The sequence below is a fragment of the Salmo salar genome, chromosome ssa18, assembly GCF_905237065.1.
Source record: "Salmo salar chromosome ssa18, Ssal_v3.1, whole genome shotgun sequence".
NCBI lineage: Eukaryota > Metazoa > Chordata > Actinopteri > Salmoniformes > Salmonidae > Salmo > Salmo salar.
This window is the reverse complement of record NC_059459.1, coordinates 77,987,073-78,006,613: the sequence shown is the minus strand read 5'-3', so window position 1 is coordinate 78,006,613 and position 19,541 is coordinate 77,987,073. Positions and strand designations below refer to the sequence as shown.

The 19,541-nt window shown below is 41.2% G+C and overlaps 1 protein-coding gene across 3 annotated transcripts; it reads right to left on the bottom strand.

Moving 5' to 3' along the window:
- Positions 1–959: 959 nt before the first annotated feature.
- LOC106578065 (zinc finger protein 578-like) lies at positions 960–18,258 on the bottom strand. Of its 3 annotated transcripts, none has more exons than XM_045700543.1 (2): positions 17,972–18,233; positions 960–4,254 (listed from the first exon to the last, which is right to left on the bottom strand). In XM_045700543.1, exons 1-2 carry the CDS (start codon positions 18,135–18,137, stop codon positions 3,320–3,322), a joined length of 1,101 nt encoding a protein of 366 aa, XP_045556499.1. In that variant the 5' UTR covers positions 18,138–18,233; the 3' UTR covers positions 960–3,319. The 3 variants fall into 3 exon arrangements, with proteins under 3 accessions (XP_045556499.1, XP_014012115.2, XP_014012110.2); XM_014156640.2 differs by lacking the exon at positions 17,972–18,233 and adding an exon at positions 11,251–11,526; XM_014156635.2 differs by lacking the exon at positions 960–4,254 and adding an exon at positions 16,014–17,626 and having other exon boundaries at positions 17,972–18,258.
- Positions 18,259–19,541: the final 1,283 nt, after the last annotated feature.

Here is a 19,541-nt window from a genome sequence, read left to right as displayed (position 1 = left end):
AAAAAAAGCCTAAACTATCTCCATGGGGGCAAAATAAGGAACGCTTCACGAATTTGCGTGTCATCCTTGCGCTTTACATTTGTAACAGTTACCTTGTGATTGAAAACTGGATACAAATGTAATTAATAAAAACAATCATTAGTCTGTATGCACAGCCCTAGCTTGAACCCCACCAGGGCTGCTTGCTGCTTCATTGTTTAAATGTTTTTTTCATTATGGCGTCCCACAGGGACCACTGTAAATTAGTGACAGGTGACTTGACTGAAAACTGGACAGAAATGTAATCCCCAAAAAAATTTAACTCACATTTTCACAGGAGAGTAACATCAGCTCACACCAGATGTGGAAAACAACACAGTGAATGAAATGACAGGATAATGTGTGACCCACACAGTCACAGCACAATTGCCCCACTGTCTGTATGTCCCCTGTATACCGACTGTGCAAGTTAAGGTGATAGAAGATGGACTAAATTACAAGACATACAAGTTAAAGGTGAAACTATCCCTTTGTAGTAGACAAAAATAACAATGTCATTGTATTCTAATCAACTCATTTAAAAAAAAATTACAGTTCATACATTGTCAATATCCCCCTGCCCTCACACAAATTCTTATATGTATTTTTGTTTTTTATTTGCATATCCCTTTCCCGTTTTGAATGTATACTAAAGTAAAATAAATCTTTACCGTGCCTCTTGTACACTTATCGTTTGCACTTAAAACAGTTCAGATCACCGTTAACATTTTGAAGTTAGATGGGGCCATATAAATTACAGGAGTGTCTGTATAACTGTCCCTTTGTAGTAGACAATTATAAGCATTGCTTATATTCACACCCCACATTTGAGTGAAATACAGATTAGTTACAAATGTCAAACTTAAAACACATTTCAGCAATGTCCAAATAAAACCAACTTCACATAGTCCCCCAGAAGAAAGGCACACGGACACCCACACTTCAGGTTGACTCGGTTTTTATCTGCAGTAAAATACATCAAACAGTGATGACAGGCATTGACAGGACGGTCACAGCCACACGTTCACTGCTCTCAGAATATCTCTCTCAGACTCAAACTACAAAGTGATTGTATAGTATACATGCGTTGTGTTTCGAAAATAACAAAAATACAGAAAAGCATACCTGCAGTAAAAGATATCAAACAGTGATGACAGGCATTGACAGGACAGTCACAGCCACACGTTCACTGGTTAGGTAGGACACAAGATATCTTTTGTTGAGATGGTAAGCAAGGCTGCTGGCAAACGTGTGGCAGGCTGGCATATGCCCCAACACTTTTGATTCAGTTTAAAAATAAATATTGACACAAAAGCTATTGTTTAGACTGATTTGCCTCATGGTTTGTTCACTCGTGCACAATTAATCTGTGCTTCAGTCTGATCAACTGTAGCCTACTGATAACAACCACAACTGCAGAAAGCCTAGAGAAGCCTATGCGCTCCAGCCAGGGGGGAGTAAAATGTGCAAGCAAATTTCAATTCTGCACGAATTTACGGGGAAAACTTGAAATGTCTTGTTCTTAACTCCTGTGGCTGGAAGCCGCTCGGGCCTGATGGATGTTTCCCCGCCTTGTCATCTGTCCCCATCCAAAAGGCCTGTGCTACCTGGAACTTGCGTGCCGAGGAAGTTGTCTCCATCTGCTGTCTTAGGTGTCTCACAGTACGGACATTACAGTACACACATTATTGGATTATGACTCTAACACATTTCATACAATTATATGGTTTCAGGGTGGAATACTTTAGTCATTATCTTAAACATACAAATTATTCTATCACTTAGGCGTCTCACAGTATGGATATTGCAATTTATTGCCCTGGTGACATCTGCAGTCCTCACGCTGCACTTGACACGTTTATGAAATTGCTTTTTCCAGTTGCTAATAAGCGTGCATCCATTAAGAAAATGACTGTAAAAACGGTTAAATCCCCTTGGATTGATGAAGAATTGAAAAATGTTATGGTTGAGAGGGATGAGGCAAAAGGAATGGCACATAAGTCTGGCTTCACAACCGACTGGCAAACGTATTGCATATTGAGAAATCATGTGACCAAACTTAATTAAAAGAATAAGAAACTACACTATGAAACAAAGATAAATTACATAAAGAATGATTTCAAGAATTATAGTAAAAAGCTTTGGAGCACCTTAAATGAAATTTTGGGCAAAAAGGCAAACTCAGTTCCATCATTCATTGAATCAGATGGCTCATTCATCACATAACCCACTGATATTGCCAATTACTTTAATTATATTTTAATTGGCAAGATTAGAAAACTTAGGCATGACATGCCAGTGTGAAAAAGTGAAAATGTAGAGTTTCCATCAACCTCGTGTGCAATGTAGATATCAAAGAATGCCGCAGTTCGCGGGTAGAGTAGTGGGTGAAACCATTCACTTCAGGAAAAGGGGTGATATAAATAAAGTTTCCTTTCATTATGTGTTGTTGAATTCACAAGAATATTTGCTGCCATTGTAGTAAGGTTGGCAATACGAGAGGTATTCAGACTATGTCCAGTTTCTGTGTTCTTTTGCCCATCTTAATCTTTTATTTTTTATTGGCCAGTCTGAGATATGGCTTTTTCTTTGCAACTCTGCCTAGAAGGTCAGCATCCCGGAGTCGCCTCTTCACTGTTGACATTGAGACTGGTGTTTTGTGGGTACTATTTAATGAAGCTGCCAGTTGAGGGCTTGTGAGGAGTCTGTTTCTCAAACTAGACACTAACGTACTTGTCCTCTTGTTCAGTTGTGCACCGGGGCCTCCCACTCTTCTGGAATGTATGCATTTTTTATAAATCAATAACATCAGTCAAAACATTCTGTCATCACCCTGAGCGAAACATATCCCTGTTTCTAATTACGTTAAAACATCAACAGATGTTGAACAAAATACAGGCACTACTGTTATTTAATTTCCTAAACTTTTAATTCAAATCAAACTTTATTTACACAAAACATTTTACTAAAGTAAATCCATCATGTATCTATTTATCTGAAATCCAGAGCAGGAATGATCCAGAGTAGCTTTGCTTTTCTAAGAATGTTGTTCACATCCTCCATTTTTATTCCCATCTCCTGACAGGAGATCTTTGTCCTAACGGTCTTTCTTCTTTGTATTTTCATCCTATTTTCTTTCTTTGTGGATACATCTCAAAGGGGTAAGCATGTTTACCTTCTGAATGAATCTTTTACCTCAGACTGAGCAGCCATATGATTACTCTCTTGTGTGAGTCAGTTTGTGAATGGTTAGGTTCTGCTTGAGACTAAAGCTTTTCCAGCAGTCACCACAGATAAATGATTACTCTCCTGTGTGAGTCCGTTTATGTGCAGTTAGGTGCTCTTTGCGAATGAAGCCTTTTCCGCAGTCACCACAGCTAAATGGTTTTTCTCCTGTGTGAGTCAGTATGTGCCTCCTTAGGTCCCCCTTCTGAATAAAGCTCTTCCCACAGTCACCACAGGTAAATGGTTTCTCTCCTGTGTGAATATTCATGTGCCTGGACAGATGTCCTTTTTGTTTGAAGGCCTTGCCACAAAAGGGGCAGGTGCAGGGTTTCCCATCGTGACAGAGTCGGACATGGGCCTTCAGTTTACAGGTGGAGTTGTACTGTTTTTTGCATAAGTGGCATTCGCTGAGTCTCTTCTTGGCAAAAGTCACATGTCTCTGCAGGTCAGCTTTCAGAGGAAACGTTTCACCACAGTCACGGCAGTGGTGAATTTTTATAGATGTGGTGCTGGGTTTGGAACAGTGTTCCTCCATTGGTGGGTTTGGATCCAATGTTGTGCTGATGTCAAATGGTGGGCTGCAGTCAGGTCCAACTGTGTCACTGCTTACAGCTGAACTGTGGCTGGAGGCATTGTTTTGATTATCTGGAGGGTCACAGGGAATGTAAAGACCCTTAATGTGGGTCACAGTGCCAAAAGGTGTGAAATCCACTCGTTTACAGTCACTCTCTCTGTTCTCCACAGTCTGGGTTTGGGGAAGAGTCAAGGACCAAACTGGGTCCTCCTGATCACATTCACTTTTCACAGAGGAAGGAGTGAATTTGAATTCTATGATATCAGGCTCCAGCCCTTGAAGCTGCTCTTCCTCCTGACTGCTCCTCAGTTCCTCCTGTTTCTCTTTAACCTGTATGGGCTCTGGGTCCTTCTGTCCCAGACTGGGGCTCCAAACCTGCTCACAGTGCTGCTGCTCAGGGGGAACCTCCTCTTCAGAGACAGAGAGCTGCAGGGAGTCTGGAAGGAAGGAGAGGATGAGCAGAGGTTACCTATACAGACTTTAGACAAGCCAACTAATCCAGACGAGCTTCAATGCCATACAACTCTCCTTCCGTGGCCTCCAACTGCTCTTAAATTGAAGTAAAACTAAATGCATGCTATTCAATCGATCACTGCCCGCACCTGCCCGCCCGTCCAGCATCACTACTCTGGACGGCTCTGACTTAGAATACGTGGACAACTACAAATACCTAGGTGTCTGGTTAGACTGTAAACTCTCCTTCTAGACTCACATTAAGCATCTCCAATCCAAAATTAAATCTAGAATCGGCTTCCTATTTCGCAACAAAGCATCCTTCACTCATGCTGCCAAACATACCCTTGTAAACTGACTATCCTACCAATCCTCGACTTTGGCGATGTCATCTATAAAATAGCCTCCAACACTCTACTCAACAAATTGGAAGCAGTCTATCACAGTGCCATCCGTTTTGTCACCAAAGCCCCATACACTACCCACCACTGCGACCTGTACGCTCTCGTTGGTTGGCCCTCGCTTCATACTCATCGCCAAACCCACTGGCTACAGGTTTTCTACAAGTCTCTGCTAGGTAAAGCCCCGCCTTATCTCAGCTCACTGGTCACCATAGCAGCACCCACTCGTAGCATGCGCTCCAGCAGGTATATCTCACTGGTCACCCCCAAAGCCAATTCCTCCTTTGGTCGCCTTTCCTTACAGTTCTCTGCTGGAACGAATTGCAAAAATCACTGAAGCTGGAGACTCATATCTCCCTCACCAGCTGTCAGAGCAGCTCACAGATCACTGCACCTTCGCATAGCCCATCTGTAAACAGCCCATCTATCTACCTCATCCCCATACTGTATTTATTTATTTATCTTGCTCCTTTGCACCCCAGTATCTCTACATGCATATTCCTCTACCATTCCAGTGTTTAATTGCTATATTGTAATTACTTCGACACCATGGCCTATTTATTGCCTTATCTCCCTTATCTTACCTCATTTGCACTCACTGTATATAGACGTTTTGTTTTCTTTTGTTCTACTGTATTATTGACTGTATGTTTTGTTTATTCCATGTGTAACTCTGTGTTGTTGTCTGTGTCGAATTGCTATGCTTTATTTTGGCCAGGTCGCAGTTCGTAAATGAGAACTTGTTCTCAACTAGCCTACCTGGTTAAATAAAGGTGAAATAAAAATAAAAAATAAAAAAGCTGAGAAAACTCAACTCCACCATATATACATCTCAATGGAGTTGTGATGAGAGCCGGCGGAGTGTACCTCTGGTTGCATCGAGTCCCTATCTGTCCAAACTGTAAAAATGTCCATTCTTTAATGCCTACCTTGTACCTGTGTTTGACCTGTGTAACTGTGTTATTTTCTTTGGGTGTTGCAATACGTCGTTTTTGATTTAAAAACAAACTTAATTCTATGTGAAGTCTGTCAAATTTGTAATTTAACAGACAATCTTATCCAGAGTGACTTACAGTGAGTGCACACTTTCTTACTGGTCCCCTGTGGGACCATGCTCTACCAACAGAACCACACGACTTTAAACATGCACTACACAACCAAATGTAGAAAAAGGGTGTGAATACTTTATGAAGCTAGCTACAGGGCCTTCAGAAAGTATCCACACCCTCTTATCCTTTTTTTTCCCCTCCACATTTTGTTGTGTTAGAGACTGAATTTAAAATGGATTAAATTTAGATTCACTGGCCTACACACAATACCCCATAATGTCAAGGTGGAATTATTCAACTCCTTTGCTGTGGCAAGCCTAAATAATTTCAGGAGTAAAAATGTGCTTAACTAGTCACATAATAAGTTGCATTCTGTCACCAACAATAATAGGAAAGGGAGATACCTTGTCAGTTGTACAACTGAATGCATTCAACTGAAATGTGTCCTCCGCATTTAACCCAACCCCTCTGAATCAGAGAGGTGCGGAGGGCTGCCTTAATCGACATTCACATCATTGGCGCGCGGGGAACAGTAGGTTAAAACCTCTTTGGGCTAGGCGGCAGTATTTTCACGTCTGGATGAAATGCATGCCCAAAGCAAACTGCCTGTCACTCAGGCCCAGAAGCTAGGATATGCATGGTAGTATTGGATAGAAAACTCTAACATTTCTAAAACTGTTAAAATAATGTCTGTGAGTATAACAGAACTGATTTGCCAGGCGAAACCCCGAGCACAATCCATCCAGGGAATTTTTTGTTGTTGAGGTCATTGTGTTTTCCAATGCTTTTCTATGGGAAACCTGATTGCAGTTCCTATGGCTTCCAATAGATGTCAACAGTCTTTAGAAATTGGTTGATGTTGTTCTTTTGAGAAATGAAGAAGTAGTCCTATTCTTTCCATGTGTCACTCAGATGGACTCAAGTCTTTTGGTGCGCGTGAACAGGAGCGCTCTCCTCGTTATTTTTCTCCGGTATTGGAAACAGTTTATTCCGTCTTAAATTGTATCGATTATTTACATTTTAGGGTACCGGAGGTTGGATTAGAAACGTTGTTTGAAAAGTTTGGACCAAGTTTACAGGTAACTTATTAGATACTTTGTAGTCATGTTGGAACAGGTGTATTTCTGAATCAAACGCGCCAAATAAATTGACATTTTGGGGAAATAAAGAAGGAATTTATCGAACAAACCGACCATTCATTGTGTCACTGAGACATTTGGGATTGCAAAAAGATGAAGATCTTTAAAGGTAAGGCATTTATTATATCGCTATTTCTGACTTTCGTGTCGCACCTGCCTGGTTGAAAAATGTTTTTCATGTTTTTGAATGCGGGGCGCTGTCCTCAGATAATCGCATGGTGTGCTTTCGCCGTAAAGCCTTTTTGAAATCTGACACAGCGGCTGGATTAACAAGAAGTTAAGTTTTATTTTGATGTATTTATATGAATGTTAAATATTTATATTTCTGTAGTTTGAATTTGGCGCTCTGCAATTTCACCGGATGTTGTCAAATCTATCCCGCTAACGGGATTCGAGCGTTAAGGGATCCCTAAGAGGGTTAAACCTCCTTGCTCTGGGGCAGAATGACAGATGTTTAACTTGTCAGCTCGGGGATTAGATCCAGCAACATTTCGGTTACTGATAACGCTCCTACCCACCAGGCTACCTGCCGCCCTCCTGTGCTTAACATGATTTTTGAACGACTTTCTCATCTCTGTATCACACAATTATCTATAAGGTCCCTCAGTCAAGCAGTGAATTTCAAACAGATTCAACCACAAAGACAAGGGAGGTTTTCCAATGCCTCGCAAAGAATTGCACCTATTGGTAGATGGGTAACAAAATAAAAAAGCAGACATGGAATATCTCTTTGAGCATGGTGCAGTTATTAATTACACTTTGGACGGTGTATCAATACACCCAGTCAATACAAAGATACAGGTTTCCTTCCTAACTCAGTTGCCGGAGGGGAAGGAAACCACTCAGGGATTTCACCATGAGGCCAATGGTGACTTTAAAACAGCTACAGAGATTAATGGCTGTGATAGGAGAAAACTGAGGCTGGATCAACAACCTTGTAGTTACTCACAATACTAACCTAAATTACAGAGTGAAAAGAAAGAAGCCTGTGCAGAATACAAATATTCCAAAACATGCATGCTCTTTACAATAAGGAACTAACTTAAAACTGCAACAACAAAAAATGTGTCAAAGAAATGAACTTCATGTCCTGAATACAAAGCATTATGTTTGGGGCAACTCCAACACAGCACATCTCCGAGTACCACTCTTCATATTTTCAAGCATGGTTGTGGCTGCATCATGTTATGGGTATGCTTGTCATTGGCAAAGGACTAGGGAGTTTTTTAGGATAAAAAGAAACGGAATAGAGCTAAGCACAGGCAAAATCCTAGAGGAAAACCTGTTTCAGTCTGCTTTCCAACAGATATTGGGAGACAAATTCACCATTCAGTAGAACAATAACCTAAAACAGAAGGCCAAATATACACTGGAGTTTCTTACCAATAAGACATTGAATGTTCCTGAGTTAGTTACAGTTTTGACTTAAATCTAGGGATGCACGATATGTCTAGTTTAACGCCGATGTTTAAAACCGATGTCAAAAACCGATGTCAAAGCTACCGTGCATACCTACATAACGTAGGCATACCTATATGACGCCACGTAAAATTTTGCTCTAAACGTGCAACACAGCATTCCTAACCTAGCCCACAATGTCTGCTGTGTGGATCGAGCAGTCAACAAGTGGAGCAGTCATTTGAAAGAGTAAGAACATTTTAGCGACACAACTCAAAGGCGAAATCCATGAAAGCCAAAATAATGGAATTCATTGCCCTTGACAATCAACCATTCTCTGTCGTGGGTGATGTTGGCTTTCGCCGACTGGTCGAGCACCGGTACACACTACCAAGTACGCAATTTTTCCGATGTTGCGCTACCGGAGTTACACAGTAATTGCATCACTGCTATTAGCTTCACGACATACATACTATGGAACGCTGATTGGGTCTTTGCGTGTCAAAAAAGATACAGTAGCTCTGTCAAAGCTGTACAAAAAAGTCTGCAAACAAGCAAACACTGGCCACGAACGATGTGTTTACAATACCGCGTTGGTAATAAAGCAAGTTCGACCGCAACTTCTGGGCTGGCTAGCTGTAGCTTGGTACCTAGCTAACACCAAAACAACCAGCCTGAAAACAATGACCAGTAGAAACTGCAGTCATTTTCATTATTCTTAGCAATGATTTAGGAATCCTAGTGAGTAAGTATTAGCTAGGTAGCCACTTGTTGTTCGCCTATTGAAATTGAACTTCAGTTTATTAAAATAAATAGCTAGCCAGCTACATAAACCTGTTGCCCAAATTATAAGCAGCCAGCTAGCTTCATCAAGTGGAATTTGAGGTTTGCCTTCAAAATAAAAGTATGTCATTGACAGTGATGCAAATAGTAGAATTATGCCATACTTTTATTTGAAGGCTAACCGCAAAGTCCACTATTGTGGCTAATCCTTATTGTAGCTAGCTTCACATAGATGGGTCCGACCACCATTAATCAAATAATAACTGTCTTATAAATAAGAGTTACACCTAGCTATATAGTTAGCTAGCTAGCTAACTATATAGCTACTGAAACAGATTGTCGTTTTGCTATGTTTTTGGGGAAGAACATTAATTGCATCCATGAGCTAGCTAGCTTTTTGTTGTTGTTGATGACCAGTATTGTAGGAGCGCGAGACAACTTTACCAGCATCATAGCATACGTATCGATGAATCGTGGTGACATATGAAAGACGAGTGATAGTTATTACACATGGATTACACTAAGTTAAAAAATTTATGAACGCATTCAATTATTATGTGACGTGCAGTCATATTCAGGTCCTGATTGGTCAAACAGTGTTATTTGACGTGTATCTTTTTTGATATGCAAAGACCCAAACGGCGTTCCATATAAATCCTGTCGTGGAAATATTCGGTCAATCATATTTCACAAATACCGGAGCCTGTGAGTTCAAATAGACTTTTATTACAACATAATAAAAGCCGAGCTGATTCATGAAAAACAACTAACTTCCAGTCTTGGCACAGACTACTTATTCATTTGTCCTCCTTACGTCATACTCATAGTAACTCCTCTTAATGGCTCATCCCTTCTAGCATTTAGCCACCGTTATCATATTTCCTTCATATTAAGGACATGCAACCTGTAGAGCCACAGAACTAGTTTCATGTATGTGGGACCATAGTAACAGACCATGGAACCCTACAGAAATAACCAATACATGTCATCTTGCTAACTCCGCTGAAAGGGACACCCCTGTTCTGGAAAATACCAAAGAGGTGTAACCATAGCAACAGTACATAGTTGGCCATAACACAGTTACAGGCGCAGTGGTCTAAGGCGCTGCATCGCAGTGCTAGCTGTGCCACCAGAGATTCTGAGTTCGAGTCCAGGCTCTGTCGCAGCCGGTCGCGAAAGGGAGGCCCATGGGGCGGCGCACAATTGGCCCAGCGTCATCTGGGTTAGGGGAGGGTTTGGCCGGCAGGGATATCCTTGTCTCATCGCGCACTAGCGACTCCTGTGGCGGACCGGGCGCAGTGCACGCTGACCAGGTCGCCAGGTGTACGGTGTTTCCTCCGACACATTGGTGCGGCTGGCTTCCGGGTTGGATGTGCATTGTGTCAAAAAGCAGTGCGGCTTGGTTGGGTTGTGTTTCGGAGGACGCATGGCTCTCGACCTTCGCCTCTCCAGAGTCCGTACGGGAGTTGCAGCGATGAGACCAGACTGTAACTACGAATTGGATAGCACGAAATTGGGGAGAATAAATGGTGTGGGAAAAAAAGACGAACATTCTTATTTACAATGATGGCCCGGACAACGCTGGGCCAATTGTGCACTATGGGACTCCCAATCACGTGATACAGCCTGGATTCGAACCAGGGCCTCTTGCACTGAGATGCAGTGCCTTAGACTGCTGCGTGTTAACTATTTAAATGTACTAGAATGCTTAAAATGCCGCTAAAATTTTAAGTATAGGGGTTTTTAGGCAAGGAAAATATTGGATATCAGTATCGGTGCATCACTAATTAAATCGTCTTGGAAATCTATGGCAACACTTGAAAATGTCTGTTTAGTAATGATCAACAACCAACTTGACAGAGCTTGAAGAATTTTTTAAATAATAATGTGCAAATATTGTACAATCCAGGTGTGCAAATCTCATAGAGATTTATGCAGAAAGCCTCACAGCTGTAATCGCTGCCAAAGGTGATTCTAACATTTATTGACTCAGGGGTGTTAATACTTACGAAAATGAGACCTGTATTTCACTTTCAATAAATTTGGAAACATTTCTAAAAACACATTTTCACTTTGTCATTATGGGGTATTGTGTGTTGATGGGAGGGACAAAAATAGATTTATAATTCCGGCTGTAACAACAAAATGTAGAATTAGTCAAGGTTAGTCAAAGTGTATGAATACTTTCTGAAGGCACAGTAGTTAAGTACCTATTTTACGTTGTGGTATCTCTGGTGTGATCCGCAGCAGTCTCCGTAGCCGATCATTCTCCTCCTGGTATTCTACTACCGTTTTCTCAAATGCACCGAAAATCTCCACAGCAGCCGCCGTTAAACGATCATTTAAAAACACACGCAACAACTGTAGTTTAGACATTTTCAGTCGAATGAGAGTTGGGTAGTCTATTTAGTAGAGTCAGTATGTATTTCTTTACCCCACACAAGGAATGCAAAATCAAAACAGAGTCGTTTCCAATCCTACTTCCGTGTTCTGGTCAAGGAATTTTAGAAAACTCCTTGATTTTAGTGGGTGGCAAACCCAGAAACGCACAGCAGCGCCGCTAACTGGATGGGAGTTTAACTACTGTGCAAGAAAGTTTACAGACCAGTAGTAAAGGGAAACCATAAATACATGTACACAAACAGTGGTTATCATAAGTATAGGATAATCTGGCATAATCAATTCTTCATCAGGAGTCGACTGTATATCAGTGTTAACTTTGGCAGCTATTTTAGATTTAGTTTTAGTCAGGGGTGAATGCAAGGCGGTATGGTCTGGTACGGCGTTCCAGACAAATAAATAGTGGGGGTAGCCCGTACTGGTAAAACATAAGCCTATCACAATAATTAAAACAAAATGTCAAGAAAACTGTAGGCTATTACACACGTATTTATCATTACGCATGTCAGAGGAATTAATAATTTGCTAATGGACTTGTGGTATTGCCTACAATCCAAAATTCGATGTGGTTCTATGATGACACTGAAATTTTGCCAAGGTAGAGATGAATGGCCGACACCGAGATGCGCGCGGGGACAATCGCCCAATGTCATTACACTTTTTGCTGTTTTGTGTAAAAGATGTCTCTTTCCATTCATCACTGTTTGGAGGCTGGAAATACAGTAGGGGAGAGCGAGGTATGTTGTTACACTTTTCACACTGTCTAACATTTACTAGGCACAATACATCACAATGGTATAAATGTCATACCAAATGAAAGAAGGAAGTCTTGGGCACATATGTATTATTCATTACATCTTCATATCTTATTTTTTATTTTTTGCCTGGCAGGGATGAAATGGTTCTGGGGCCTGGCAGGTTGGTGCTGGGAACTGGCAGGGCTGAAATGGTGCTGGGTCCTGGCAGGGCTGAAATGGTGCTGGGTCCTGGCAGGGCTGAAATGGTGCTGGGTCCTGGCAGGGCTGGAATGGAATGGTGCTGGGTCCTGGCAGGGCTGGAATGGTGCTGGGTCCTGGCAGGGCTGGAATGGTGCTGGGTCCTGGCAGGGCTGGAATGGTGCTGGGTCCTGGCAGGGCTGGAATGTTGATGGGGCCTTGCAGGGCTGAAATGGTGCAAACTCGGTTTCCAGAAATATATCCCTGTTGTAAGGTTGTACCCCAGCCACCCTAAAGCCAGCCTGAATGTTCAAGGGGGTTGCAGCCAAAGGATAGGCGACAATCCACAATCCCAGGAATGTCATATATTGACATTGTCTTCCAGGGATTGTTCCTCATCCAGGCATCACATGCGGTGTTGATGTGCCTCTTTAGCGGCCCGTAGACAAACCTGTCTAAGGGTTGAAGCCGATGAGAGCAATGGGGTGGGAATGACAGCATAATTATGCCATTTTCTTTGGCATAATTGAGTCCATCAATGGACAGATGAGACTTGTGGATTTGTCCAAAAGGAGTAAACTGAACTTCTCCTTTGAGCACTTGTATGCTCAACGAAATGTTTCAGGAAGTCAACAAAGTGCACATCTTTCATCCACCCAGAGGGATTTGCCCCTCCTTTGCTGCCAGGTGGCCCTTTGATCAGGAAATGATCGCAGAAGTTGACACAGGGGGAATATAAACTATGGAGGTTTACTATTCCCTGTGTCTGAGACAGCACAGGCCAGTGTGACGAGGGCTTACCCTTTCAGCGGAGGTCAGTGACCCTACTTGTTTGAATCCACGTCTGCCCACCACTTTGTCAGGTTTATGTACATTCCATATGTCTCCTGGTCCAAATTGATATCTCTGTAGCACTTCTGCTACACTGTCGTAGAAAGCATGAACTCTTTAATGTTTACATTTACATTTACGTCATTTAGCAGACGCTCTTATCCAGAGCGACTTACACATTTTAAGAACCCTGTAAACAACTCCAAGCTGGCCTTTTTCTTTTTCTGCCCCTATTTGCGTAAACTTCAGCTGGTGTGTCACAGCAAACTGGTAGGCAAGTCTTCTGACCCCACTTGGCGACAGACCAAAATAAATATCGACTGACCTGGTAATATACTGAACAGGCTGCATCTCCAAATCAGGTGAAAAAACCTGCCGTGGCTTTGTATAGACAACCACTGTTGTTGGCGTGGCTGTCTGACTTTCAACTTCTTCTCTGGTAACCTTTTGACAATACCGAGTCAGAGTACGGTAATTTATGTCAAAATACTTCGCTGTTCTCCTGATTGATTTGTTCTGCAACTTCACCTGCCTCACTGCCTTTAACATTATGCCAGGTGGTGTGCTGTCATTCTCTGTCTTTCTTTTATCATTTCTAACCATCTTTCGTTCCTTCCTTTCTTCCTTCCTTTCTTCCTTCCTTTCTTCTTTGCTTCAAAAACACATTTCCTCATTGCAATTAAACATTCATTACAGGCTTATTACGCCCACCTCCCTGTCTACTATCCTCGTTGCCACAATGCAATTCATAACACCACACTAAATTCACGACACTGTATGAAGTAATGTGTGTGTAGATATACTGTCGCATACAGTAGGCATGCAGTGTGTTAGTAGACACACACACACACACCAGAGCCTGTCCTGTGTAGTCCAGGGATATGTCTGCTGCTCTAAACTATACGTATATATAATAATCCATTTACAGTAACATTTAATACTATTATCAGAGCTGATTCTATGTGTCTATGTATACTGGGGCAAGTTGTCACTAGGTGAAGACTTGCCCCAAAGTCATTGAGACAACTTGCCCCAAACTGACATGTGTGCTAATGTTGGCTAAATCTCAAGGTCAGCTCATCATAGAACTGCAGCTAAAGTATCAAAGAGACACGTTATTGTCTCCTTTACTCAGTGCAAAATTATAATTTTTGAACATTCATACGTCACATAGATTTATTGCATAAAATGTAAAGTGGCACATTTTTTACTTTTGAAGGGGAAAAATAATACATTTGTGCTCCCCCTCAGATTAGAGGGACCTTGACCACATGTGAACAGGAAGTTGACCATAGAACATGTAGTCACACAGAGGAGCTGTTTGATTTTTGAGATAGCGCCTCTAGTGTTGGAGGTATGAACAGTTTGACAACTTACCCGTGTGACAACTTACCTCGCTCTCCCCTACGTTGCGAGTGGATGAACTTGCAAGGGTAGCCTAGTAAAGTAGGTCTTTGAAGTGATTGTTTGACAAATCAGATGAAAACATCATGACTGGTTGTGTTTGTGTGTTTATGCCACAATAAAAGGTAAAACATTTTAAAAGTGAAATGACAAATCTTTACGACTAGGCCCACAGAGATCCTATTGAATTAATAGGGGTTCTATATGGAATTCTATGACTAGAGTCATCATTTTTTTTTTATGTGACCTCAACCGTGGGCACACATACTGCTTTTATCCCTAGTTTTAATCTTAAAATATATATATAATATAATGCAGATTTTTTTGGGTTGCCCGCTCTGAAAACGTCTATATCAGTGCGCTAATACAGGACTAGTAAAGGCCAAGTGCACAACATTTGTGAGTAAAACATATACATCTTTTTTTTTTATTCAGATTTTTCAGGGGGTGCAGCACCCTCAGCACAACTACTTCCCACAGCTATGCCTCCTTCTCAACACTCATTGGAGGAGAATGTCAGAGAGGCTGGACCTCTGGCTTGCTCATCCGATAGGTTTTAAGGAGGATGGCGAAAAGAGACGTGAGAGGACGCAAGGAGTACGCAATTCAGATTCTCCCGGACAATGAAATAATATATATATTTTTTTAATACAATTAGATTTGCTAAACTCTTGCGTCCTCTCTCTTCAGTCCTCTCTCGCCTCCTTTTGAAAAAGGTCCAAGTTAATCGAGGAGAGTAAAAGTGGATGGAAATGCGCTTTCTTGAAATGAGACGGTCCTTCACTCTTGCATCATTAGGCAAATTACGTTTAGTAAATACTTTAACACTTTTTTTTCTTCTTAAAACTGCATTGTTGGTTAATTAAAGGCTTGTAAGTAAGAATTTCACTGTATGGTCTACACCTGTTGTATCCGTGCATGTGACAAATACAATTTGATTTGGATCCCAAACTAAATGTGTAAAGTGCTCAAAACAAATTAAGTTCGTTGTGTAAGCCATTTTATAGATAAAAACAATATGCTACTTATCGTTTTAAAAGTGTGCATGGTTTTCTACTCCGACAATACAACTGCTGATTTAAAGGGGGTGTGGAAGATAGCAAAACTCTTCCGTGTACTTCTTCGCCAAAAAAATAGGCTACCTAGGAGTGGAGGACACTCGACTGTACATCAATACTCCATAAAATATTAAATTAACATCATGAACGAGCAGCGGTAGGTCAACATTTCTGAGAAATACTCTTGGGACAAATTGGGGGAGATATTTCCCAGAAAGTAAACATGTTTTAATGTATCAATGACATCAGTCAGACCATTCTCTCATCACCTGAGAGATGTAACAGATGTTAATCGTACTCTCCTTGTGTTGTGTTTTGTTCAAATAAAATCGCCCCAGCAAGTGGTCCCAGTTGAGCATTATTTATTATCTGTTGTTAAAAAGGAAACAGCAACGTTAGTTGTGCTTAACGATGTTGATGGTTGTCGATGGTAAAATCTGTAGCATGAAAACTGTGTCCGTAGTGGGCATCAGTGCATGCTAGCTAACACACTTATATACAGTAATCATGTAGTAACCACAAAAAAAGTGTTAAAAACAAATCAAAATATATTTGAGATTCTTCAAAGTAGCCTCCCTTTGCCTTGATGACAGCTTTGCACACTCTTACAATGTAGAAAACAAAGATAAACCCTTGAATGAGTAGGTGTGTCCAAACTGTTGACTGATACTGTAGATGTTGCCACCTTAGGGTCACGCACTACTCATGAAGCGAAAGTAGAATTTTAACTATTCAAAAACATAAAATACCTTCAAGTACCATCCACAAAAAAAATATAGATATATACCAGCCCTACTTAAAAGTGTTGTCCACATCCTGCCTGTTATTCCCATCTTCTGACTGAACATCTTTGTCCTCATTTTCTTTCTTTCAGTTTTTGTCCTGCTTTCCTCATTTGTGGATGTTTTTGACATGCGTCAGCAGGTTAGTCTTTTGAGTAAAGCTTTTCCCGCAGTCACCACAGCTAAATGGTTTCTCTCCTGTGTGAGTAAGTTTATGCCTGGTTAAGTTCATATTGAGACTGAAGCTTCTCCCACAGTCTCCACAGCAAAATGGTTTCTCTCCTGTGTGAGTCAGTTTATGCTTTCTTAGGTTCCCCTTCAAATTGAAGCTTTTCCCACAGTCACCACAGCTAAATGGTTTCTCTCCTGTGTGAGTCCGTATATGATCTGTAAGGTGTCCCTTCTGATAGAAGCTTTTCCCACAGACACCACAGTTAAATGGTTTCTCTCCTGTGTGAATACCCATGTGCCTGGACAGATCTCCCTTGTGTTTGATGGTCTTGCCACAAACAGGGCATGTGCAGGATTTCTCCATCTGACAGAGTTGAGCCTTCAGTTTACAGGTGGAGTTGTACTGTTTATTGGAGAAGTGACATTCGCTGAGTCTCTTCTTGGTGAGAGTCACGTGCCTCTTCAGGTCAGCTTTCAGAGGAAACATTTCACCACAGTGGTGAGTTTTTCTAGACGTGGTGTTGGGTTTGGAACCGTGTTCCCCCATTGACGTGTTTGGATCTAATGGTGGGCTGATGTCAAGTCCTACTGGGTCGCTGCTTATGGCTGAACTGCGGCTGGAGGCATTGCTTTGATTATATGGTGATAAACAGGGAATGTGAATATCCTTAATATGGGTCACAGTGCCAAAAGGTTTGAGATCCACTGGTTTAGAGTCACTCTCTCTGTTCTCCACAGTCTTGGTTTGAGGAAGAGTCAAGGACCAAAGTGGGTCCTCCAGATCACATTCACTTTTCACACCTGAAGGAGTGAAAATGAACTCTATGATATCAGCCTCCAGCCCTGGAAGCTGGTCTTCCTCCTGATTGGTCCTAAATTCCTCTTGTTTCCCTTTAATCTGTGTGGGCTCTGGGTCCTCCTGCCCCAGACTGGGGCTCCAAACCTGCTCACAGTGCTGCTGCTTAGAAGGAACTTCCTCCTCAGAAACAGAGAGCTGCAGAGAGTCTGGAGGGAAGGAGAGGAGGAGCAGAGGTTACCTAGTCTTTAGATATCAGGGTTGGGGTCAATTTTAATTAGGTCAACTGTACTTCCAACTCAATAACTGGAGAACTAGAATCTATTTTCGACTATTTCTCAATAAATAAAGAGAATAATATTGATTTCTAAAGTTTTTCCTTTTTTTATTATACATCCAAATCACTTCCTGGTTTTTAATGGCACACCGTTTTTACCCATGCAAATTTAAAAACAACGTCTTAAAATTGATGTAATGATGATCACTGTTAGCCCAAACAGTTTATCAATAAGGTAGAAATAACTATAGCTAGCTATCAGTATAAACATACGAACCTATTCTACATAGAGGTATCTCTGGTGTGATCCGCAACAGTCTCCGTAGCCGATCATTCTCTTCCTGGTACTCTACTACCGTTTTCTCAACTGCCCCGAAAATCTCCACAGCAGCCGCCGTTAAACGCTCGTTTAGAAACACATGCAACAACTGTAGCTTAGACATTTTCAGTCGAATGAGAGTCGGGTATCCTATTCAGTTCAGTTAGTGGATATTTTGTTACTCCACGCAATGAATGCAAAATCCAATCCTACTTCCGTGTTCTAGTCAAGGAAATTTCAGAAAATACCTTTGTTCTAACTAGTTGGTGGCAAACCCGGAAACACAACAGCGCCGCCAGCTGGATGGGGGTTTAATACTGGGCACTGCAGCCTACATGCCAGTAGGAATGGGAAACGATAACTACATGTAGACAAACAGTGGTTATCATCAGTATAGGATGATCTGGGATGAACAACTATTAAGCAGGAGTCGATTGTATTGCATTACTTTATACAAGATTAATTCAATATCATGAGTGAGAAGCATTAGGTGAGAATTTGTATTTAACCTTTATTTTAACAGGGAGTCATACTGAGACTAAGCCCTGTAATTACAAAAATATAAATATATATTTTTCAATATGAAAAAGCAAAGCAGAGATACAAAACACAGACATAGAAAACGAACACATACTACAAAATGTCCTCAATCAGCGTCCGAAATGCCCTAGAGGTACCAAATCATCACCTTTGAGAGTTTGAGATTATTCCACAAGTAAGTTTCAAATAAAACTCAAAGCTGATTTACCAAACTGTAGAGAACGAAGGAATTTCCAGAGTTAGCCATCCGTGGTAACTTGTACGTCTTAAAAGTTATTCATGATGTTAGGTATAGCGGGAGTTTCTGTAAAAAAAAAAAAGCAATGCATCGATCTACGAGACTGCAAAGAGGGCCAACCTACTTTCTGATACAGAATGCAGTGATGTGAACTGAACCTGTCGCCCTTAATAAAGCATAAATTCACCTGTGATGAACTGCATCCAATGGTTTCAGTGTATTTGGGAGCTGCATTAATATTGATAATAGTCTATGACCGGTAGGAGCAGCGGTGATGATAAATACTGTTGGACAAATGCAAGGAGATGTTTTCTTGAAACCATATTTTAAATGTATCAATAACTTTCCATTTTATTACAGAGCAGGGATAATGGAAATGGATAAATACATGTGGGGAAACAGTTACAATACATTTTTTCTAAATTTAAGGACACAAAATTGTTGCGTTTCCCTGATTTGTTAGCCTGACTACCCCTGCGGCTAAATATGGAAGTCAGGTTCACAACAAATTCCTCTCTTCCAGCTATGCTTTTCTCCAAAGCAGATTGCCCAAAAATTCTTTCAGAATTCTAAACCAGATTAAACATGTTTATGAGGTGACAGATACCTCTGTATACACTCCCATATGTTTCAATCGTCATTTTGTTCCACCTCAGTCTGATAAGGTGTTTGTTGAATGGAGGGAGAAGGGGCTGGCCACAACTGAAAACCTATACATTGAGAAGCAGTTTGCATCATTTAACCAGTTAA

Excerpts from the sequence above, each read along its gene's own strand:
- LOC106578065 (XM_014156635.2), bottom strand. The coding sequence starts at position 18,137 with ATGTCTAAGCTACAGTTGTTGCATGTGTTTCTAAACGAGCGTTTAACG. Across the intron at positions 17,627-17,971 it reads GATACCTCTATGTAGAATAG|ACTCTCTGCAGCTCTCTGTT; the intron begins GTTCGTATGTTT and ends CCTTCCCTCCAG.